Source organism: Clupea harengus, chromosome 5 (genome assembly GCF_900700415.2).
Source record: "Clupea harengus chromosome 5, Ch_v2.0.2, whole genome shotgun sequence".
Classification (NCBI taxonomy): Eukaryota; Metazoa; Chordata; class Actinopteri; order Clupeiformes; family Clupeidae; genus Clupea; species Clupea harengus.
Window position 1 is genome coordinate 21,764,078 of NC_045156.1, and position 24,461 is coordinate 21,788,538.

At 43.4% G+C, this 24,461-nt stretch overlaps 3 protein-coding genes across 4 annotated transcripts; 1 reads left to right on the forward strand and 2 right to left on the reverse strand.

Moving 5' to 3' along the window:
* Positions 1-366: 366 nt before the first annotated feature.
* Positions 367-5,782, reverse strand: krt18b (keratin 18b). Its single transcript, XM_012824819.3, has 7 exons — positions 5,274-5,782; positions 3,417-3,499; positions 2,960-3,116; positions 2,690-2,854; positions 2,309-2,434; positions 1,315-1,640; positions 367-577 (listed from the first exon to the last, which is right to left on the reverse strand). The coding sequence occupies exons 1-7, from the start codon at positions 5,778-5,780 to the stop codon at positions 535-537; spliced, it is 1,407 nt and encodes a 468-aa protein (XP_012680273.2). The 5' UTR covers positions 5,781-5,782; the 3' UTR covers positions 367-534.
* A 3,542-nt stretch (positions 5,783-9,324) lies between these two features.
* si:ch211-197h24.6 lies at positions 9,325-16,676 on the forward strand. 2 transcript variants are annotated; one of them, XM_012824900.3, is made up of 12 exons: positions 9,325-9,403; positions 10,364-10,424; positions 11,369-11,399; positions 12,963-13,043; positions 13,497-13,636; positions 13,935-14,060; positions 14,196-14,241; positions 14,327-14,416; positions 14,872-15,233; positions 15,599-15,703; positions 16,030-16,105; positions 16,360-16,676. In XM_012824900.3, exons 2-12 carry the CDS (start codon positions 10,365-10,367, stop codon positions 16,380-16,382), a joined length of 1,140 nt encoding a protein of 379 aa, XP_012680354.2. In that variant the 5' UTR covers positions 9,325-9,403; position 10,364; the 3' UTR covers positions 16,383-16,676. The 2 variants fall into 2 exon arrangements, with proteins under 2 accessions (XP_012680354.2, XP_031423943.1); XM_031568083.2 differs by lacking the exon at positions 9,325-9,403 and adding an exon at positions 9,410-9,698.
* A 1,763-nt stretch (positions 16,677-18,439) lies between these two features.
* LOC105897909 (keratin, type II cytoskeletal 8-like) lies at positions 18,440-23,823 on the reverse strand. Its single transcript, XM_012824899.3, has 9 exons — positions 23,222-23,823; positions 21,533-21,741; positions 21,300-21,360; positions 21,095-21,190; positions 20,716-20,880; positions 20,197-20,322; positions 19,595-19,815; positions 19,309-19,364; positions 18,440-19,177 (listed from the first exon to the last, which is right to left on the reverse strand). Exons 1-9 carry the CDS (start codon positions 23,624-23,626, stop codon positions 19,008-19,010), a joined length of 1,509 nt encoding a protein of 502 aa, XP_012680353.2. The 5' UTR covers positions 23,627-23,823; the 3' UTR covers positions 18,440-19,007.
* Between the last annotated feature and the right edge of the window lie 638 nt (positions 23,824-24,461).

The window sequence follows — 24,461 nt, forward strand, 5'->3', positions numbered from 1 at the left end:
TGGCCTATGTCTGTCAAGTTGTTGACATCAGATTCCATTGCATCTGAGTAAAGGAGGTGTGACTGGGGGTGCACTGCAATTTTGCAAAATAAATTGTTCTTTGCTCCTTTCTCCAGCAGGGGAAACTATTTAGCAGTTCCAGATGTTGTCTCTCACAGTCGGGAGTCATGGTGACTCCCAGCGGGCTGTTTTCTTATGGAATTTCATAGAACCTATTCAACATTTCTGTTGTAACATACCCAAGGAAAAGGTCAAGCCCTTGTGTACTGAACTGCATGTAATTCTTTCTTAAGAGGAGAGAAAGTTATAAACAAATTTAAATTATAAACAAATAAAATCAATAAAACAAAACACACACGCAAACACTTCCACCATAAGGGATATTTATTGTCATCGTCTGTTTGTGGTTTGAAATAAAATTCACAGTGGCTCTAAAGCAGTCTTTCATAGCATATCTCTGCTTTGATGGGTCTCTTTGATGAATCAGTGGTTTTCTCTTCTCTTAGGCCTGCTGTGTGGTGTGTGTGTGTGTCTTCACTCCTCCTGATTTTCCAGCTCCCCCAGAGCATCTGTCAAACTGAAAACATAAATCCACTCCGTAACCTTACGTACAAGTTGCTTGATATTGAATATACGTATTATTTACTACAGTTTGCATCTTACATGCCTATGTAATTACAAGGGCTACATTTAGAGTAAGGGTTAGTAATGTGCAACAGTGTGTACATTATATCAGTACACATTGTTATTATATTATACTCTTTATATTGTACTCTTAATTACTAAACTTACTTAATTACTATTTAATTACTGAACTAAACTATGTGAAATAAAGTAGGATCAGTCCACCATGATCATGAAAGCATGTTTGGCAAGATGATTAGCCAGGGTTAGAGACCCATATACAATGCATACTATTCCTTTATCTCTAGAGACTGAGCCAAATATCTCTGTAGAGACTTCTCTATAGGTCTACAAGGAATTAATGAGGGGAGAACGGCATGCTGGGAGACTGTGTGGTCAAAGGGCAATAAGGGGTTAGGGGTTCCTAGTGGAACCTGTTGCAGGACGCACAGAGCTCGTACATCATCTAAAGGATACTGCTCCTACACCTCGGTTAAAAACAACATTCACTGATATGCTTACTGCTTTCAGACTGAGGTTTTGGATTACAGTCTATTTGTTTATAAAAATAGTTTACCGTAGGTTACATTGATAAAGTTCAAATTAAGTCTGCCAGATTTCCCTAGGAATGGGGATAGTGACCGGAATCAGATGAGACTGATAATAAAAGGATATAATCAGCTAACTCACTTGAACTTGGATTTGGGTTGCTTGGGTTGCTTGGGTTGCTTGGGCTGCTTGGGCTGTTGGGGCTGTTGGGGCTGTTGGGGCTGTTGGGGCTGCTGGGACCATGGCATGGTGTCTTCCCCGTCCAGCAGGTGGCGGTAGGTGGCGATCTCAGCCTCCAGCTTCATCTTCATGTTCAGGAGGGCCTCGTAGTCCTGGCCCTGCTCTGTGACCTTGGACTTTATATGCCCAAGCTCTGCCTCCAGCTGTCGGATGACGTCGTTGTACTTCTCCATCTCACCGTTACAGCGTAGCTCTGTGCTGCGCAGCGTGTCGTCAAGAGATGATTTCTGTAGTTACAAAAAATATAAAAAGAATACTATAATGTTGTACTAACTTTAAAAGTGCAGTCCCCAATCCTGGTGAAAGATTGTTGATATTTCAGCTCAACAGCCAATCAAATACAACCCTCTTTTCCGAGAATATTGTTGATTGCTGCAATAGAGAATGATTCGGTCTGAGCCGCTTTCTTTGTTTCCCATTTACAGAGTAAGGACTGTGTCCGAACAAAACACAGTTTTTAGTTTTTTGTTGCACACACTGAATGGACACCTACAGAGACATGAGGAGATTATCGCTGAATTTGATGAAAAGTGTAATGAATTATAGTCAAAGACTGCACCTTTAACAAGCACTTAAAGATATGATATTTTTGACATATACTGCGGTAAACCTCATAGGAACTCCTTCATCACAATGCACTGATCAACACGCTGTATGTGTGAGTGTGTGTGTGTGCTTGTGTGTGAGTATGTATGTGTGATTGTGTGGGAACACCCGCTTGTTAACCCCCTTGAAGACTTTCATCATCTCATCACATCACCTTTTGTAAGAGTGTCTTCCTTGCTTTTTTGTTTCTTATACTGTATGTGCCAATCAGAAAACTAAAGGTAAGGGTGTGTGTTTGTGTGTGTGAATGGGTGTGTATCCGTGTGTTTTGTGTGAGTGTGTTTTGTACCAGGCTCTGTTGGGATGCCAATTCTATCTCCAGGGTCTGTATTTGCCTCCTCTGGTCATTCTTCTCCATCTGTGCTCCCTGCAAGGCCTCTGTGTTCTGAGACACCTGAACCTGCACCTCCGACATCTGAGATGGAGAGACACAGGGGTGGGGGGGATGATGAGAAAGGAAGCAAAGAGAAAGGACTAAAGGCAACAGAACATTATGCTTCCCATTAGATATTGTTCAAATGAAATGAATACAATACTGTAGAAAGAGAGCAGAAAGTGTGTGTGTGTGAGTGTGTGTGTGTGTGTGTGTGTGTGTGCATGTGTCCGTGCGTGCGTGCGTGTGTGCGCGCATGTGTGTGTGTGTTTGTTTGTATGTGTATCTAATACCGACCTGGTTCTCATGCCACATCTTGAGCTCTTCAACATTCTTCAGAGCCATCTTCTCATAGTTGGCCCTCATCGAATCCATGACCTGAGCGAGGTCCTGTCCCTTAGGAGCATCCACATCCACCTGCACTCCTGACTGGGAGATGTGACCCATCAGGTCTGAAACTTCCTGTTTGAGATGGACACACAGGAAAAGTGGGTGAATATCTGCGTTGTTGTTGAAGACTTTCCAAAATGATCTTTTAGGTGCAGTCCGTAGGGTGCAGTGACTCACGTTCTCATGGTTCTTCTGTAGGAAGGACAGCTCCTCTTTCACAGACTCAATCTCACCCTCGATGTTCATGCGGCCGAGATTTGTGTCGTCAATCACCTTCTTCAGCCCAGCAATGTCTCCCTCCACAGACTGACGAATGGACAGCTCAGATTCATACCTGACAGACACAAAACACACACTCAGTGTCAGAACATATACACACACGGAGGCAGTATGCATGCATGATCGAAGACATATAGAAACCGTATACATGCATGGTTTGTACGGGCATGATAAGAGACATAGAAATAGCATGTATGGAGTGAGAGATAAAGGAATAGTATGCATTGTATATGGGTCTCTAATATATAAATACATACAATACATATATATAATAAATAAAATATATAATATATAATATATTTACAAATGCAGAGAGATGCAGGAACAGCATGCATGCATGCATGACGAGACTCACTTGACTCTGAAGTCATCAGTAGCAAGTCTGGCATTGTCTACCTGCAGCACCAGGCGAGCATTATCCACAATCATGTCAAACACCTACACACATACAACAGTACAATATGAACAGTCTACACACTATATATACATATACATATACATATACATATACATACACACATACAACAGTACTATATGAACACTCTACACACTACATAAACATATGCATATACATATACATAAAACAGTACTATATGAACACTCTACACACTACATATACGTACATATGCATATACATATACATACTTAAATCCATAATTCTGCTAGCCTAACTGTTGAAAGAAATGCTGAGAGGTTCTCTTAATTTTAGACAAATATATGTTTAGTACTCATACTTTATATACTTGTGTTGGACTTAATTCCATCCAAATGTCTTCATTCAAGATCATTTAAATAACAAGGAATTGAACCTCATGCATGCCATATATTGCTTATTGTTTCAAATAATTACAGGAAACAGATCGAGTCCAAGATGAGTATGTTTCTTAGTACTTTATAAAATTGGTTGATTTTTGCTTTGAAAAACTACATGACCTGCTGCAGCTTTATCCCTTACTGAGAGGGATTCTCTAAACCCACCCCAGCAGCTGTAGTTCACATCCAGACCCCCTAAAGAGCTAACACAGTGCAAGGGTTGCGTAGCGACTTTCTTAAAATAATGAGAAACTTTCTCAAAAGAATGACTTAACATCTCAAAATGATATACTCATGAGAAAGTGATTACTTTGAGAAATTAACTCAACTAACTTACTTTGAGATACTAAATCAATAACTCTGAAAACAGCACAACTTTAAAACTGGTTTTCAGAAGTTCCTCTCAGAGATCATATGACAATCTGTGGCTATGTGCGTGCGTTTGAGTGTGTGTGTGTGTGTGTGTGTGTGTGTGTGTGTGTGTTTCACATCTGTTTGGCATTACGTCGCTTAGTCAGAACTTCTGCATTAAACAGACCTGGCAACACGGCAAATGTTTTGAGGAGCATTTTGGGAACAGCAACTTTGTTTGTGTATCTCTGTCACCATGGATACCCACTCATAAGATGAGGAAACTGACACATTTGTGAAAAGATAGCAGAAGAAAGTAGTAAATGCAGTAAGAGGAAGAGAGAAACCACAGGGAAATGCACAAAGGGGGAGCAATGGCTGCCACACCCTACATTCACTAAAGAGGAAATGTGATAGTTCACAGCTCAGGCTATCCTCTGGCCATGGGGGGAATACTCAAGCCAGTCTCAGAGAGACACGTTATTTCACTCAGTGCAGACAACCAGACCCACATTCCTATTATTAAGGCTTTTTAAACAACTCACAGAGTGCAGTCATTTTGTTTAAGATTAGTTTACATAGAACGTAGAATAGACACAATAGTGGTATAATCTTATGAAAAAACTTTTTGTATTTTCATAATTTGATTGTTTAAATGTGGGCTTTTTTTTAGGGCTGCTGCAGGAGATTTGAGATTTAGTAGGAAACCATTTCCTGTTCAGTCATGCCAACCAGTAACTAAGTCTAAGTACAAACACATACATACATACACACACACACACATACACAGTCACACACACATACATACTCACACACCACATACATACACAGACACACTCTTACATACACAGGCACACAGACATACATACACAGATACACACACATACATACAAACACTGAAACATTGTCACATTGTACATGCACACAAGCACACACATACATACACAGACACACACTTACATACACAGACACACACACATACATACACAGATACACACACACACACACATACACACGCACACAGACATCCACACACACAATGCCACACCTGCTTCCTGAGGTCGTCCAGGATGGCATTGTAGCGGCTGTAGTCTTTGGTCTCCGGCCCACTCTTCTCCAGCGCCTCCCTGATCTGGGCCTCCAGCTTGGCATTGGCCTGCTCTAGACTGCGCACCTTATCCAGGTAGGTCGCCAGGCGCTCGTTCAGGTTCTGCATCTGGCCCCTCTCGTTCCCCAGCGCCGCCCCCACACCCCCCTGGAGGGACGCCCCCGCCGAGTTCCTCTGGGTGAAGGCCGAGGACGCGGTGATCCCGCCCGGGGCCGCAGAACGGAGGCTCGATGAGGAGGACGAGGAGATCCGCGCGCCGTAGCCCCCTGCCCCGCCATAAATGCTGGCAGCACGGTAAGCTGGGGCTGAATGCACGGAAGACATGCGCTCTGATCTGTAGTTCATGGTGGAGGAGAAATGGGCAGAATGCGTGAAGAATGAGAGGAAGGCTGAGAGAGTTGCTCTAGCTGGGCTGCAGAGAGTAAGAGCGACACAGGATAAAGGCATGGGTTTTATACCGGAGCCTCCCACACCCACTTCCCGTGTGTTCTCTCTCTTTCCCTCAGTCTCCTCCCATCCTCTCTCTCTTTCTCTCTCTCTCTCTCTCTTCCTCCAAAATACAAACAAACTGACCCGTTGCCAAGGCACTGACTGCCCTCAAGGTTTGGTGTCCCCCCTCCTCAAATCCCATTCTTGTTCTAACGCTCTGGAGGGGCTAAGGAAAAGTTATTGGTGGCCACATGACTCTGTACCCATATTTTGCAGTTTTTTTTTAACAGTTAAAAAGTGTGTGACGGAGACATGAGAGCAAACTCACTGTCAATGTCATTTATGGATAAATGTACAGATGTAAGTTTCTCTCACTTACATAAAACTAATTAAGAGAGAAGCTCCTAGAGTTTGTTATAGACCTCTTAAATAGATAACTGTACTTTTCTTGCAGAGTAAGCTACACGCAGGCACATAAATAAGATGACAAACACATTGTTCTGGTAAGGAGCTTAATTGTTGTTTATTCCTTTGCTTACTATTCTTTGGGTTTTTCCATTGCACAGAAGTTAGTCACCAGGTCTAGCATTTGCTCACGCAAACAGACACACACATATGCACACACACACACACAGAGTGACTCATGTCCCTCGTGTTTATATTTGTTCACTTTGTGAAATGAATACTGAGCATGCAGTGTGAAAAACATTTTAGAACCATCTAAGATTCCCACTGGCTATACAGTTATGCATCTCTCTTTCTCTCTCCCTCACACACATACACACACACAATCAAACACACACACTTTACTGTATACACACACATTCCCATTGTTTTCTAACCTCACAAAGCACTCACACACAACACATGCTATCAATAACATTTCCATCACAAAACACCAATCCACGCAGTATTCTGTATAATGACAGCCCTCACCCAGCCAGTTCCATCTCAGGTTTTCATTATTTGCTTTTCATCACAGAAATCATTTGCAGCTGCTCCACACTTACTGTAGCGTAGACTTCTGACTCCAGTAGCACTGCTGATGACTTCTGTCATTCAGACAGTGCTGCTAAATGAGGAATGAGATGTAGTAGTGCACAATTTGCTGGAAATGTGGTATTGTGTTTAATCAATAATCTGAAAATGAGTGTTCAAGGAGGGCCTTTATTACTATGGTCTTTACATTGCTTCTCTTTTGCTTAAGAACCCTGGCCAAGGATTAACAAAGCCTGTCTGCACACATGTCATACAGAAAAGTTAAACAACAATAAAAAAAAGCTTTACAATAACATAACATTGTTAAATGATAAACAACAAAAGACATTTAAAAGATAAAATAGTAGACATAATGTAGTCTTACAGTCAAGCATCCCAGGACTACTTTTTCATTCCTCCCACACATCTAACAGTCCCCACAAACTGACCTTCAACCTCATCCCGCCCCTTTACCCCCACCCCTCTTTCCATGGCTCCATACAACAGTAATTACCATTCCCACAAACAGCTTTTCTTCCCGAAACTCTTCATGTGTTTTACAGAAACACACCAATCCTCTCTTATCCCTGGCAGTGTCAAGTCCGAGATGCCACATCACAAAAAGCTGCATAACAAAAGCTGCATAACTATTCTTTTTGCTTTGTTCAAAGAGAAGTTAACCTTGCATACCTCTGATAAAACATTGTGTCGTTGAGTCTGCATTGGACTTGGGTTCGGTAGAGATAAGCAGCACAAAGAGGGGCGAAATAAAAGACTGAGTTCGGAACAGTGAAGGGAAAGATATGGGGAACAGAGAAGGGGAAGACTGGGCACAAAGACCAATTTTTCCACACCACAGGAATTCCAGCTGCCCTCCCCCACTTCACCATCAATGCAATGACGTGAGCATGGCTGATGCAGGCTGAAGAATTTGCTGTCTGTTTGGGTCTACCCATCCGGAGAAGATACATGTTCATCTGCATGTTGAGATGTAGTACAAGCAGATGCATGCTGCTTGTATCTTACTTTACGATCATTTTAATCTTAACTTTAATTGAATCTAATTTTATACTTTGCACACTCTCTGCAATGTATCAAAACACAGTAGGAAATGAAGTAATACTGGAATGTTTCAACAGAAACACAACTTTTTATAAATTCTGAGATATGAACATATTCTGAGACCCTGAGTTTCACTCGTGTGCCTGCACAACAAGGCTAATATAAAGTGAGTTGATTATTTCCAGCTGAATTGGTGCAGTGTCTGGACTGTAGAATGACTGAAGGAGCATTTTTTAAGCAAACCCATAAAAACGACAGCCAGGCAGTATTCTGTTGCCCTTCCCTGCAGATTAGCTATTGTTTACAGTCATAGTTTAATTATTTAGCTGACGCTTTTGTCCAAAGTGATTTACAAAACTATATGGTAAAAAGAATAAGTAACAATATTTATGAAGGAGGCCTTTCTAAAATGAAAACAGATGTGAATAATTAACATCTCATAAACCATCAAACAGGAGTTGGTCAATTATAAACTGGCAAAATACAAAAATGGATATGGCTGAGCTACTGAAAACTTTCGGCTCAAAGATAAGTGAAACTCTCCTTCAGGATGCTTTTAAAATGGGCATTTTGTGGGTAGGTGAGAGAATAGTTGTTTCTGGTTAGCAGGTGAACTCTTTGTTCCTGTTCTTCTCTGTGTTTTAACTGTCACACTTCTACAGTGGAGGGACAAGGGACGGAAGAGGACTGGCAGAGAGAAAAAAAAGGGAGAAAAAACGAATACTTGTGTTGCATGAGTCACACATCCTCTTTTTTCTTTTTTTTTTGTCCCCAGCTGCGAACATTCCTGTCACACAAACTTGATGAGTACCTTATGACTGTATGGCAGCGGTCAGCTCCATGAGGAACATGAGAATAAAAGATAACTGTTCTCCAGAGTCAGACATACTACTTTCATGATAGTTGTTATGAGAGGGATGAAGTGAAAAAGTATGAAAGGATTGGCAATCCTCTGATGTATGTGGTCAGTTACACAACAACTAGGGCTTTCATGGGGCTAGCACTGGACTATAGCAACAATCTTATCGGAGACCAGTAGGCGACTAAGGCTTTCGTTTCTGAGACTGTAGTAGCCTGTTATATGTAGCCTGTAGTAGCCTGTTATATTAGGTGGATGCCAGAGGTGGTGAATAGTAAAGGTTGGGAGATGCTGGAGCAGAGAGAACAACAGGAAATGGAGATAGTTCAGGAAATGAGTAGGAGCTGCAGGAGGCCAAGACTGATGTAGGAGTTGGTGTGAAATTTGAAAAGAAGTGAGTGATATTTTGGAAGAGGATTAGGAAAAGGAGAAAATTCTGTGGGCCATATTTTACTTTGTACTGATGGCAATCGTTAGAATACAGCTCCTTCAAAGGTTATGAGAAGGTAAAGTGGTGATATAAACAAAGGAATACGGTTTCTTTTTTTCAGTTTTGGTTTTCTATATCCTCACAATTCAAATGTCAAGATATTGGGCAGTGACGGTTAGGACACTCTTCTAGGTGGCACTTTTATTTTGACGACAAGGTCCATAAATGACCACCGGTCTTCCTGCGTGTGACGCAGTGTTGTCGGCTAACGTAGTTATTGATTTCACAAGAGGACAACGAGAAAGTAGCAAGGTTAGTATGTTTAGCTACATGGGCTTAAAATGGGGATCAGTTTAGTCTCACCAAGCCTAGTTTTGTAGAGTTACCCTTCCTACCTTGCCAGGAGCGCAAAAAGCTAAGATAGGACAACTAGCTGTTTACGTCGATAGCTGATCTGTCGATAGTTAAGAAATGGCTAACTTAGATCTGAATAGCGAAGTTAGCTAGCTTTTACTTTTCTATCTTAACCCATGACTTAAACTGGAGGTGTACTTTCTTTTGAATTGTCATATTCAGTACCTGTGCAGCTGCGGACTATGATTACGAAGTGGGGACCATTTATTATTTCAATGGCTGTGTTGCAACTGTTGTAAATGTAGCTAACGTTATAGATAGCGATAACGTTGGTAATGCTAGCTAGTAATGTTAATCAGCTGTTTTAGCAGCGCAACTATCTGATGCCGGCGATTAATTTAACGAGTACTTTGGCGGTTGGTGTTTAGATCATTTAGAAATGGGAAGCAAGAGAGTTGAAGGGATACGTACATATCAAAAGAAAGCATTTTGCAATCAGTTTACCACTAGGAAACATACGAATTGGTCAGCTAAAATGGCTAACTAGTTCATCAATCCTAGCTTTTGTTAGCAAGCTTTGGCGTAGTAAACTCAGTTTGCCTTAATCAGCACGGCTCTGCAAAAGAACAGCAGTGTTCAGTGATATGTGTGAATAAATGTAGTGTTATACTATGAAAGAAACATGCTAGATAAATATTGGATTTATTGTGTAAAGTAAGGTGGAGTAACGTTAGCGCTATTAGCTAATGTGAGCTAACCTACAGCGTTGCATACAGTAGGGGCGAAGCATTGGCTTAGAAACCATAGCAACACGTTACATAGTGAAACATCCTTATTTTGGAGTTCCCAACAAATGCAGCGTGGCCTACTCTGGCCTATTGTGAGTAATGACCAGTAATACCCTCTCACCGAACACAGAATGGAGAATGCAGGAAACGCGCCAAAGAAGTTTAAGAACGCCTCCGGGGTTGTGGTTAAGGTGAGACACATTAACTTATTTTGCGGCTGCTCTTCTAGATTTGGATTTTACCATCTTAAATGAGAGTTGGCTAAACAAATAGCTTGCTATCTGCAGGCATGCTAAATTCACTGGTGTGAAAATTATTAGATTGTCTGCAGTTTTCCACCACTGGTGGTTCAGCAGGCTGATGTGACACAGTAGCTTGTCACACTGACCAAACTAGCATTGGTGGATATCATATTCACCCACATGTAGGTTATAGATGGTACCTTCGGCAGTACAGTTAAGCTGCAGTTGTACAGTTGCTGTATAGCTCCACAGGACCAAGCAAGTCATTAGTATTAAATCAACTCTTGGTCTCAGTTGCCAGTGTTCATGGAGTTCCCATGCAAGGCCGAGGAGTTTCAGGGAAGGTATTTTCTAAGCTCCTTTGAGTTAAGAGCTCAACCAGCAAAATGTTGTCTCTGCTGCCATAGGCCATATCATTATATAATTAATGACAGTGGTCAGGCAACCAGAGTGGCTGGATATCATAATCAATGGAGACATGATGCTCCTTAGCCCTTACTTCTCAAGTCTAAGGGTGTCTGCTTGCTCCTATATATACAGTTTGTCTGTGCCTCCGTGCACAGGAAACTGAAGACTGGTAAGTTCTTATTTGACCCCACAGAGGGTGCTATACCATGGCCTTATTTTGTATCAGCTTTATACTCAAAAGTATTTTAAATCCTTTAGAACTATGAAGGCCTGTTATTCTATTGTGGCACCAGTGGTGTGTCTTACACAGGCCCTTGGTTGTGATTTGCAGTAGCTGTGCCTCTAGGTGAGAGCATAGCTCTTTCTCTACAGTAGAGGAGAGGGAGCAGATGACAAGGTTCTTGTCCTCCCATCTCACTGTGTGTCTAATGCCTGTGTGTGTGTGTATGTGTGTGTCTCTCTCTGGCCTTTTGGGTGACGGACAGAAACGCCAGCAGCGCTTCAGTTCGGACATAGGTAAGTCCTGTCCTGTCCTCGGAACACGACCGTGCTTCTGAGGTGGCAAACTAACTGACCTTTCTGACCCTCTGGTGACCTTCATCAGAACAGTCTCCCCCCTTCCCCTGCACAGTCTTTCTCAAAGGATGCTGTGCCAGCGGGGGTGTCATTCCTGAGGGTGCTAGCCTCTGGACATGGGGGCTGTCTGGATCTGTAGGTGGGGAAGTGGATGTTAGTGACGAGACTGATGCCATGCACTGTGCCCTGTTCAAATGACTTGAAATGAGTTGGGCTGGTAACTGAACGTTGGCATTGCCAGCCTGTGTGTGAGATGCTGCACTAGGCCCTTGGGCGGGTGGGCATCCTGTGTGCCTGGCACTTAGTGCTGGATGGACAGTGCCCCGAATGCTTGCCCCCACCCTGTCCTCTACTGCTCACCTCTATTGTGTTTTGGTATCAATGACGGCACCATCAGTCAGCACCTTCTATCAGGAAATCGCTTCCTCTGTGCTTGATTGGTTGGGTAATATAGCAAACTGCGTGGTTACCATAGCAGCCTTTGCTGGCTTTTAGGTGAGCTGCATGGGTAGCTCCACTAAAAGAGATACCGTCCCACCTTTTATAATCACTGTCAGCTTGGAGATTTGCCAATCTGGCATTTGTGTTTGTGGCCTCATGTTCTGGGGCCCTCGAACCTCAAGCTAAGTGCTCAGTCTTTGGGTCAGATGCCCCTTAGAGCTGCAGCGGGTTGACTGACCACAGGTGGGCTCTTTCCTTTGCTGACATAAAATGCCCAAATATCCACACTGGTGGTGAGATGAGTTTCCTTCAGTATATAAGAAGCTCTGTGGGTGAATCTAAACAAGTACCTAGAAAGTGCTAGATAAGCGCGTCAGTTCATTTGTTCACTAAACAAGTGCCTAGAAGGTGCAATTTAAGTGCATCAATTAATTTGGTTGTTTACGCACTCATGTATTCACTACTCGGTAACAGCAGGTGAGTGAGTGTCAGGGTGGAATTTCTCTGGGCCTTAGACAACGTGTGTGTGTGTGTCTAGATGGATTGTGTGGGTACCTGCGTGGGCGAAAGACTCGGTCAGGAAGAGTATGCTCTTCATAAGACATTCATGTCGATTATAGACAAACCCTTTCTTCCTCAAAACCTTGTATTTGTCATTTTAAGGGGTTTTGAGTGCTGAGCAATGGAAAAACTAGCACTTGCTGTATACATATTTTCCTATACCTAGCAATGCCTAGTTCAGTATATATTTTGAAATGGGATGTTCTCCCACAGTCCACACCAGTCAAAGGTTTCCCCTAGCTCAGATCCAATGCCAAATCCATGACATGATGGGCTTCCTTGCCCATCTCCCATCAGCCATCACTGAGGCTCTGATCAGCTCTCATTTGTTATTAGAATGTGTTGTTTAGGGCTAAGAGATACCAGCCCCGGATATCAATTTATAGTATGTGTTCTTGTGCGGGCGTGTGGGGGGGTGTGCGTGTGAGTCCAAGGGAGAGATGGATCTCCAAGCATGGGCGGTCTCATTTTGTATATGTTTGCACTTGTGCCTGTCTCCAGTGTTCACTGCCAAGAATGGCAGCATCCAGACCATTCCCTCTCTGCAGAAGAAACTCGTTGGAATAACAGAGTGCATTGTTGGTGAGTCGCACAACACACTATTCTGTTCATGCACAGGAAAAGCGGTTAAGTTCCTTGTGCTAATAATCATGGGCCCCAGACAATTTGCGTCTAATTTCACTGAAAATGCCTCTTTACCAGTAAATATGATGTAGTTCTATAGGCATTGTTCAAAACATTGTTAGCCTTTTAAGCAGTCATTTCTTGCAACCATTTGTAGGAGATCTTGCAGGATTAAAAGGAATGTGATTTGTATTGCATCAGATCAACATTCATAGAATGCACAGGAATCTTCTGATCTCTGCACAAGTGACCTGAAAGTAGAATATCTGTGTTTTACTGGACAGGGTTCTAATGAATACTTGATCGAACGAATCCTGAATTTTACCTGTTATTATAGAAGTGCAATCCAAATTATATGCTTTGGGGTTTTAGTTTCCATGTCTTGACATGTGTTCTGTGTTCTGTGTGTAGGTCTGCAGTATGTCTGGGAGTACAGGAGTCCGAGTAAGTCCGTGCCTCCCCACTACCAGTGTCGCCTGTGTAAGGTGCAGAAACTCCAGTTGGAGATATTGCCACACATCAAGGGATGGAAACACTCCTTCAGATACCTGGTGAGCACATGTAACACTAGCCAGTAAGAAAGTCAACCTCATTCCCCGACACCTTAAGAGACATGCTAGCAACAGACGCTAGCACCCATGGGTTTTAGCCTCCTTACTAGCACGACCACCTCCCGTGCCACAGGTTGCGAGTTTGAGTCTGGTGCAGGACTGTGCTTGTCTATACAGCGTAGGAAACACACACACCACTGTTAAACATCACTGCTGTTACCCTCAGACAAAAATCACACACAAACAACATACCTCCCCTGCGGTGGTCAACTAAAGCTGTTCTGTCACCCATCTTTAGAAGCAGCACCACCCTGGCAAACTGACCTGTGAGGAAGAGGATGCCGTGAAGGACCTGGCACTGAGGAAGACTGTCAGGGACGTGGCTAGAGAGGTGGAGAGGACAGAAGGACAAGGCAAAATTAGGGTAATGCACCTACAATCGCACACATACTCACACACACACACGTACACACGCATACCCATACACACACTCTTAATTTGAGTAATAAGAAGTTAATATCTCTTCTCTCCCCCCCCCCCCCCTCTCTCACTCACTCAGATCGTGCTAAAGGAGCCAAGTGAGGTGGCAGCCTTTCAGGGCATGAGTAAGTCTTATCTTACATATCAGCACAAACATACAAGCATACACATCAGTGACTCAAAAGATTAAAATGTGTGGTTTTTGTCCAGATTCTGCCAAGGCCAAGCCTTTCATGGCCCCAGGAGTAGGAGGACCAGCAGGAGGAGGACCAGGAGTTGGCCCCCGACCGCCACCGCCTGGTGAGTCAACTGAGATTAGAGGGCCATTTTAGGTTAAAGTACAGCTTAGATTAGAGGACCATCTTGCATTATATTACAGCTTAAAAAATAGCAGTGTAGGCCAAGGCTGTCCCATTTACTGTTACACAGTGAACGAATGGGGATTGTCCACACTATTATGAGCTAATAAACTAAACTAGACACTGTACTAGAGAAATAAGTTTGGTTTGGTTAGGTTTGCTTTTTAGGTCAGGTGAGGTGGTAAAGGTCTTTTTTAGAGTCAGGTGAGGTGGTGAAGGCAAAGTTGATTCCACCAAGATCAACACTGTTAACAAGTCGTTTATTTTGTGAATTATGAATTTCAGCTTTTTTAATAATATACTTCATAGATCGTATATTACATATTTTAATAGTTTGTATTTGTATATTATTCTCATATTATCTTTGCTCATTTCTTATCTTTGACTGTCTCTCAGGTTTGTATGGGTACAGTGAGTTCCCATCTGGTGGTGGCATGCCCGATTATGACATGCGTGACATGCATGATATGCACGATATGCACGATATGCGTGACATGCGCGACTTTCGAGACATGCGTGACCTCCCCATGAGCCCGCGGGGGTCGGAGATGGGCATGCGGCGCTACTCAGACGGCGGTCCTACGCGGCTGCCGTCTGACGGCTATGACATGGGGAGGCCCAGTGAGAGTCTCGGCGGGCCCTACATGGACGACTACCGAGGGAGCCAGAGCAGCGACCTCAGTGACCTCAGTGACCCCATGATGAGGGGCGGCATAAAGGAGGGAAACAGCGTCCCAGCCACTCTGCTGAAATACCTGGTAAACACACACACACACACACACACAGTGTAGATTCCAGTACCATACTAAATTAGTCTAGTAGGGGTATTATTTTCTGATCGGCATATGCACTCACACAGATCTTGGTACCATACCTGAATACTCCAGCAGGGTGCGCTAAAGTAGACATGCTTAAGGCGTTTTCTTGTTTGGCCGTTTTATTATATCCTCTAAAACATATTTCTGTGGACCAGTCAGCAGACTGGACTGGACTGTACTGTACCATCTGTATGCATCTGTGATCTGTGTTCCTCTTAAGATTTCTGGCTTCAGAAAACCCTGTTTAGCAGAATGGAACATAAGCAGCTGTAACTTCTGCTCTATGGTTTGGATGTGTGCTTTAGGACTCGTTCCGTATCGAGAGTGAGAGTGATGCCCAGATTGTTCTGAAGGTCACACAGAAGCTCACGGATATACTGATGGAGTATCGCCTCCGTAGCATCTCACCAGTAAGTAAAAACTTCTCTTTCTGGAACAAGCACACATACACAACATGAAAGTACAGCTTCCTTCTGAAGTACTCTTTAATTGTTTAGTTTTTAAGTTAGTTAAGTCACAGGGAAATGTGTTCCTGTAACGGAGCTGGTGCAAGGTACTTTAATCAGCCTGATCATAGGTACAGCACCCAAAATGTATATATGGATTTCACTTTTTTGAGAGAGAATGTGTGTTTATGTTTTTTCTTTGGGAAAAAGAGAGAGAACGTGTGTTTATGTGAGAGAGGTCGGGAGCACTGATGGGACTGCTTTTCGATGACTATTGTTCTCCCCCACAGGGCAAAAGCACACCGCCGTCTCTTGGGCCGATGAGCTACACCAACAACAATGACCGTTACTCCGGCAGTATGGGCGGTGAGAAACACACACACACACACACACACACACACACACACTGATTTATGGGTTTGAGGCTCCCCAGACATGCCCCTGCAAATATACCTGCCCACGACCACCAAAACATACACTTCAGTGCACACACACTGTCCGACAGTGACACACTAAAAACATTCTCATGCTTGCACGTTCTGTCATTGTAGCACTATTAATCATTGAACTATTTTTCAATTATAATTGAAACTTTCATTTTTCCTCTCTTCTCTCTAAAGGCCCTTCAAGGTATTACAACTGACGTGCAGCAGACGTTGTGTGCACTGAGGAGTTATGCATCCCTCATGTTCTCCACTCATGCAACTGCTGCTGATGATTATGGGCTCTGTCTGTTGGACCAAACATAGGATTGTTGATAGTTTTACTTTATTTGTAAATGTCATCCTCCCTTTAATTTTAGTGTGTGTGAGTGTGATTTTATTGGAAGTATGTTTTTTTGTTGGAAAAATGAGAGAACCTCTGATGTGTTTTGGAACAGTGTCTTGAGTTTGCATGGTCAAGTTTTTTACACTGCTGAATAAAGGTTTAAACTCTCCTTGCAACTTGCCCCCTTGTTATATTCACACTGGATCTCTTGGACAAGAATATGTTCTCAACACAACCACACACACCTCACCAGGTTAGGAAACATGAAATGGAAATACTGTTAAACTGTCCATCATCCTCAAGTAGTGGATCTAGAAGTTAATTACATTTCATTTTGTAGTCTTCTGTATGACTGTGGGTACTTGTGTTTTTGAAAAGCTTTCAAAAATGTCAGTTATCTTAATGGCCGAAATGATTGCATAATTGCCTGTTAAAGTCCCATTTCGTGAGAATTGGTATGTTTTTCTACTGAGCTCCCCCTAAAGTTGCGGATTGTAGCGCACTTTTACACCACTGTTGTAAATACAAATCACACTTTGAGATACCCCTAATGGACAGTATACATACATTTGTTGACAAGCTGAAGGATATGGAACCAGCAAAGACAATGGCAGAACCCAAAGAAACGTATAACCCTAGACCAACAAGGTAGAGTAATATCGGGAGTTTACACAAATATGACTGCATAGTTTTATTTATTATAACAATGATTTTTTTTTCTCTTTCATGCTTCCTCCGATAAAATCTTCCTCTGTTTATTCGTCGCGTCTTCCATAATGTCCACACAGAGAATGCTGTGCTATAGCTAGCAGATGGGTCTTGTTGTTGCGTGAGGTGGCGCCATAAAGCATTAGTTAGCATAAAGCGTAGTTACGTAGTTCTCACTAGAGGTCTCGTGCCCTGCACCCCAAAGTTACATAGCCCAGTGGCACAGATGCCATTCTTCGTATAACCAGTCAGTGAACGACCAAAATGATTTTAAGGTAAAATTATTACATAATGTTTCTTTAAGAGAAGGTAAATCCAAGATGCATTTTGATTGTGAATCGCAGATGAATTAACACTGAATGTAGATATTTTTGTGAATTACAAGCCTTTGAGGCAGACAGGACACAGAAAACGATAACGTTTCTGATAATCTTCAGACAGAGATTTACATCTATAAATAAATCTGAATAGGAGTACTGAATAAGTATAAAGCAACAAGAAAACATTGAAAGAAGCCTCATCAAAGACAGTTGAGTAAACACACTGATTGTAAGGTTTTAAAAGCTTATAGAAATCTGGGTGTGCTTATTGAATCAGACCTTAGGCTACATTTAGCAGCCATAGCATATAGCCAACTGAATTCTCAGTCACAGCCAAATTAACAGATTAATTTCCCCATTTAGCCTGTAGCACTTTGATCACCAGCAGATGTCAGCCACAGCTGTGGGAGAAGCTCTCAGGACTGGTGAACTACAAGGAACCGCTAATGGCGGTAAAAGGTTCAGAGCTTCGCAAGGTCTTGATTCATCTTCCTGCCTGTTTAGTGCACCTGACTGCTACCATGTAAAGCAATCCACAAGCCATGGCAGTGTTTTAACACCTGTAGAACGCCAGTGTAGCAAGACAGATTGTGCATGAAGATATATTACTGGTGAAAGCTTTGGAACTTGAACTACTTCTTCACACAGCAGTTGCTCACTGGATTTCCATATTCTGTACAGTGTCTATATTTCACTAATGGTTAGATGTATTCAGTATTACCACCAGCTCTTGAAGCTCTAGTGTTTTTTATCATTATTATTATGTTCACCTCAACCCTTTTGCACTGATATTACTAGCTCTGATACCTCCAAGTCTGCTATTTATTGATGTTATATAGTATGCACTAAATAATATTGCAAACCCAGACACGATAGAGAAAAGAAACACCACAACTCAAGAAAATGTCTTTGAATCTCAGATTTATTTGGGAGATGTTCTGATGAAAAATAAACCTGGTTACAACAGTGTTTCTCTTTAGTTTCTTTGTCAGGAGAGATTGTGGCAGTAAGACCGAGGGAGGGGGTCACCACAAGTGGATAGGGGGATGAGGGGTTTTACCTGCATTATGCATTTTCTGAGCCACATGACATAAACCTAGTTTTTTTTACTTTTTCCCATCAGAGGAAACATTTTTTTGTTCTCATGACCACAAAATAGGGGTTGACCTGTTTCACCACACAACCTGTAAATGGTTAGAACCCTGAGAACAGGAGCAAACTAGCCAGGCATCACACTCTCATGACCACACCCCCTGTGGGACATAAGTAGCACCTCCCACTTCAGATGGCCTCGGATTGGCTCGCTAACTTCTTGTTATTATTTTATGCCACTGTAAACTGATGACATTGGGGTCAAGAGAAAACATATGGTATATCAGTGAGTGCAGTGAAAGGTTAATGCCTGGTTAAAAAATGTTAAGGGTTAAGTTTAGGGAGTCGGAGTTGAGTTAGTGTGGGCGTTTGGGTCCTCTTCAGTAACGGCGTGAACTGCTGGATGACGACACTGAGGATTTGGTGATGGTGGCACCACCGCCTCCAATGCCATAACCGCCACCGCCACCAATGCTATAGCCGCCACTTCCACCACTGCTATAGCCACCACTGCTGTACCCATAGCCACCACCGGCAGCACTAGAGAGACCTAGAGAGAGAAAGAGACAAAAAATAAATAAGTTGTTAAACATATGTATTCTGCTTAAGAAAAGTTTTAATGGTACAGTAACACTAGCTTATTCACTAGTAAGCATTTATGAGTAATGGGGTTTGTCTTACTTCCACCACTGCTCTGTTGGACATGGATGGTAGCACTGGAACCACCTGAAGTTAGTCTGTAGAAAAACACATTTTATAAATTAAACTTCCAAACTTACCTAAAAGACATGGATACATTAATCTGTGAAAAAGGCTTTACTATTATCAATATACATCACACTGACTGTGAAAACACAGAGAATTAGGTCAAGATCAATATGTATCAAACTGAATCTAAAGGCTGAGCATTGAATATAGATTAAAATAGCAAGCATGAAAGTGAGCTCAAGAAGAACCCTCTCCTCACCTGTTCTCCTCTCCTTCCAGCAGCTTCCTGTAGGTGGCGATCTCAATGTCCAGCGCCAGCTTGACGTTCATGAGCTCCTGGTACTCGCGCACCTGCCGAGCCATGTCTTGCTTGGCACGCTGGAGGGCATCCTCCAGGTCCTTGATTCGAGAACGAGCATCTCTCACAGCCAGCTCCCCACGCTCCTCTGCCTCTGCGATCTGGGACTCAAGGTTTTGACGCTACAAAAGGAATGAGAGCAAAAAGAAAGGAAAGGAGGAGAGAAAAAAAGAGAAAGTTTTGAATGTCTGAAAAAAGTTTTAAAGGATACTCCAACTGGGGCACATAGAACCAAACAAGTCTGACAATACAGCTTCACTGGCTAGATGCCTAGTTATTTTCTTTTCTAAGAATGCAGATGTGATACAATCTGATTTTTAAATTCAATAAACATCATAATATGAAGTTTGGATCAGAAGTGCCAACATTTTAATTTCCTGTCCAAATCTCTTTATCTGCTTGAGAAAGCATTTTGGATTATAGACCTTATTTATTCAAATTCTACACAATGTTAATGGTTTGAAGACGACTGGATTAGGATCAGACTTGGCATGTGTAGTCACCTGTGATTTGACATTCTCGATCTCGTTCTGCAGGCGAGAGATCATGCGATTGAGGTCGGTGATCTCGGCCTTGGTGGAGCGCAGGTCTTCTCCGTACTGGCCTGCGGATGACTGCATCTCCTCATACTGATGGGCAACACGGGGTGAGAGAAGTTGAAAGTGGTTAGAGTCAAACACACTGGTAAATATGAACAAAATGCCACTTTTGCCATTGTTGGGCCAGTGGCCAGTGGCCAAATGTACTGATGTGCTAAAGTACATTTTAGTATATGTAATGGTAGCCTGTGGGTACAGTGTTGTTGTGTATTGTAGTTGGTATATCTTGACACCTTAAGAGGCGTGCTAGAGACAGACGTTAGCACCCATGGGTTTTAGCCTCCTTGCTAGCACACCTGCTTCTCATGCCTGAGGTTGGGAGTTTGAGTCTAGTGCGGTGACATTGCTGCCGTAACCCGGAATATGTGTGCGTGTGCGCTTGTGTGTATGTGAAAGGGAGAGAAAGCATGAATTTGTCTTCACCTTCTGTTTGTACCAGGATTCGGCCTCAGCTCGGCTGCGGTTGGCAATGTCCTCATACTGGGCTCTGACCTCAGCCACAATGGAGTCCATGTCCAGGTTCCTGCTGTTGTCCATCTCCACCACCACTGATGTGTCCTTGATCTGAGACTGCATCTCACGCAGCTCCTGTGGAGCAATCAAGAGGAAGAGGTGATGTTTAAAAAAACATGGCAGAGATAGCCAGACTGTTGTGAAAAGTAGTGCACCTAACATGATGATGATGATTATGCTATTTCCCGATGGCGATTAATAAAGTACTCTATCTATCTATTTATCTATCTATCAGTGGAGGTGATGGACGTAGGATAATCTGTGGTAAAAACAGAAGAAATTGACTTACTGCCTCGTAAACGGCCCTGAGGAAGTTGATCTCGTCCTGCAGGGCATCGACCTTAGCCTCCAGCTCCACCTTGTTCATGTAGGCGGCATCTACATCCTGAGAGATGGGAAGGAGCAGGAAAAATTCATTTTAGAAAATGTAAAACTTTTAAATTGATTTTAAAAGGTTTTTAAAAGTTTAAAAGCTTGATATTTCGGTGTCTGACCTTCTTGAGAAGCACAAAGTCGTTTTCTGCCCCTGCACGCTTGTTGATCTCCTCTTCATACCTGCATCCATCAGTATTTAGATTAGCTTTAGGATTATCTAGTCTATAGCCATTTGGCTACTGGCACAAGACCCTAACGTTAGCTTTAGCTTCAGCTTCATCGAGTGTGCCATATTAGCAACAGCTTAATTTTTGAAGTGTTTAAACTGATATTAGCAAGTAGGCTAACTCACTTCCTCTTGAAGTCCTCCACAAGGCCCTGCATGTTCCTCAGCTCTCCCTCCAGCTTGAGTTTCTCGTTGCCCAGGCCGTCAAGCTGGCGACGAAGGTTAGCGATGTAGGCCTCAAACATGGAATCGATGTTAGAGCGGGTGGTGGTCTGGTCCTGCAGGAGACTCCACTTGGTCTCCAGCATCTTGTTCTGCTGCTCCAGGAAACGCACCTGAAGGAAGATTCACACATACTAAGTTAAATGCAGAGATATTTGTGTGTACTGGCTCACTCTTTTGATCCGATCTAGTCGCTTTTAGCAATATATATTAGTGAACTACATGTGAAATATGTGTAAATGAATAACCACATATGTCATATTTCTGTGTGTGTACAGAGAGGGTGTGGGGGAGAGATAGACTATGCTTGAGTGATAGTGTGCGACAGTAGACTGAATACTGTACAAGTATGAGCATGGCTAAAGTAAGGTTCTTTTCTTCTGTGTCACCATCCACGCCCTCACTTTAGAAAATGTGTGTGTGTGTGTGAAAGGAGGACAGTGTTACTCCTCTATTTCTGGTGCACTCTCTGCAAGGTTTGGAAAGTCCAGGTGAAAGGAATTACATTTTATACACCCTTTCTTTAGTCAACCACCTGAATTTGACGCTTTTACAACAATTAATATTACATAACTGTTGGTGATATCAGCTGATTTTTACCACAGGTGAGGCAAAAACATGGCAGGAATTTTACCCAGGAATTGTTCACCTCTACCTTTGTGTGTGTCTGGTTTGTGTGATTGTGCAGCTTTGTGTGTGTGTGTGTGTGTGTGTGTGTGTGTGTGTGTGTGTGTGTGTGTGTGTGTGTGTGTGTGTGTGTGTGTGTGTGTGTGTGTGTGTGTGTGTGTGTGTGTTTGTGTGTGTGATTGTGCAGCTTTGTGTGTGTGTGTGTGTGTGTGTGTGTGTGTGTGTGTGTGTGTGTGTGTGTGTGTGTGTGTGTGTGTGTGTGTGTGTGTGTGTGTGTAAGGAGCCATCCTCATTCATCACTGAAATATTGCTTTTGCCTAATGAGTAGTTCAGACACTACCAAAAACAGGTGTGGCTTCCGACCACACACAACACAAGTTTGCACCTAAGGGTGTGTCCTGTTGCCTGCCCAGAGGCATGATGTACATGCATGAACAAACACACACACATACCCTTTGCTCGAAGCTGTGGAGTTTGAGTTTAGCACCTGAACTTTACCTCCCTATCACAGTATGGGCCGTGAGGGTTGATCAGCTCCCACGTACACTCACATAGACACACGCACACACACGCACACACACACACACATTCACTCTCCACTTCACTTCACATGAGTCATACTAACTGCCTGAGCTACGCCCATGTTTATACAGGTGTGTCCACAGGTCACAGGATCTGGCCATAATATTTTATGTCTACACATGCCTAAAGCTCTGCAACCTGCAGCGGGCATGAAGTGGTGCCTAACCCTGGCACATTGGCACCATGCCTGAGACGCACTAACACAGAATATTGTATTATTGTGGATATACTGACTAAGCTAAGAGACGTGCATTAACATAGAACACAATCTTGTTTACAGTTGGTATACTGCTACCATAAAGCTAAGAGATGACACAGTGTGTGAAAGAGAGGGACAAACACTTTGTCATTGACAGAAGGAGTGTGAGACAGAACGACACTCACCTTGTCGATGAAGGAGGCGAAGCGGTTGTTGAGGGTCTTGATCTGCTCCTTCTCCTGTGTCCTCACGACCTGGATGTTGGGGTCAATCTCCAGGTTAAGGGGGGCCAGCAGGCTTTGGTTGACCGTCACAGCGGTGATGGGCGCTCCCACAAAGCCGCCGCCGTACCCGCCGCCGTACCCGCCGCCCATGCTGCTGCTGCTGTAGTTGTAGCTGCCACCACCGGCGCTGCCACCACCGAATCCACTGCCACCACCGAATCCACCGCCCATGCTGGAGCCCACACCGGAGCGGCGCACTGACATGGAGCTGCTGCGGGACGAGCCGCTGGGGACAGCCGACTGGCTGCTGAAGCTTCTCTTCACCACAGGGCTGGAGCGGTAGCTGACGGTCCTGTTGAACTCCATGCTGCTTGTATGTGTGAGAGAGAGAGACGGAGAAGACGGAGGAGAAGGAGGAGGAGTGGAGGCTTACTTCACGAAGGAGAGTCAAAGTCCCTCTGTGTGTCTCCGCACTGCTCTCGGCAGGCTTTTAAAAACGCCAACCAGGGGAGGGGACTGGCAGACACACCCAAACTTTTTTTTTTTTTTCTTACACACACACGCCCTACCTGTTGGACAGGTAGGTGAAGGCGGTAAGACACACCTCATCAAAGACCACTGGAGACACAGAGAGACACTTTAATATGGGCGTTGAGATACAACAATAGCAGCTCCTGAGAACTCTATACAAACTCTAGAACACTGTACATAACAAAAGCATAAGAGAGTAATGCAATAATGAGGTGTTTGATGTTGAGACAGTACTGCAGAACAAGTTCTATGTGGTGGATAAACACTCGAGAACATGTACGGTTCTGAGAGAGTACCGTGGGACAAGAACTGTTAAGGTCCTGAGAAGCACTGTTCTCTATTGACATATTACTTGAAATATGCTATGAAGGTGTGAGCACACAGCGGTGTGGTTATTTACTGACAAATGGATGGTGAATCGCATGAGTCATACAATGATTTCATTGTTTCGCAAGTTGGAACAAGAGCCAGACACACACTCACAGATTCCCATACGGACATGTAATGTATGTCTGTGAGCTCCAGAAGTGATTCAGGCAGGCTTGGTTCTGTTCGGACAAAGACAGTCGCCTGGAGAACAGGTGTGCAAGAGGGGGGCAGAGGCCAACTTTCACTGGCCCTGATGATGTTACACCTTTCCCATCGTCAGGGGCTGGTCCATCTACAGACG

Bases quoted from the DNA above. Each gene is read 5' to 3' on its own strand.
- krt18b (XM_012824819.3), bottom strand. From the start codon at position 5,780: ATGCCTTTATCCTGTGTCGCTCTTACTCTCTGCAGCCCAGCTAGAGCA. The intron at 3,500-5,273 runs GTGTGGCATTGT...GTATGTGTGTAG, and splicing joins TGGACGACCTCAGGAAGCAG to GTGTTTGACATGATTGTGGA. The intron at 2,435-2,689 runs GTCGGTATTAGA...TCTCCATCTCAG, and splicing joins AGATGTGGCATGAGAACCAG to ATGTCGGAGGTGCAGGTTCA.
- LOC105897909 (XM_012824899.3), bottom strand. From the start codon at position 23,626: ATGGAGTTCAACAGGACCGTCAGCTACCGCTCCAGCCCTGTGGTGAAG. The intron at 20,881-21,094 runs GTAAGTCAATTT...ATTGCTCCACAG, and splicing joins TCAGGGCCGTTTACGAGGCA to GAGCTGCGTGAGATGCAGTC. The intron at 20,323-20,715 runs GTGAAGACAAAT...GTTGCCCATCAG, and splicing joins AATCCTGGTACAAACAGAAG to TATGAGGAGATGCAGTCATC.
- si:ch211-197h24.6 (XM_031568083.2), top strand. The intron at 11,400-12,962 runs GTAAGTCCTGTC...GCCTGTCTCCAG, and splicing joins GCGCTTCAGTTCGGACATAG to TGTTCACTGCCAAGAATGGC. The intron at 16,106-16,359 runs GTGAGAAACACA...TTCTCTCTAAAG, and splicing joins TTACTCCGGCAGTATGGGCG to GCCCTTCAAGGTATTACAAC.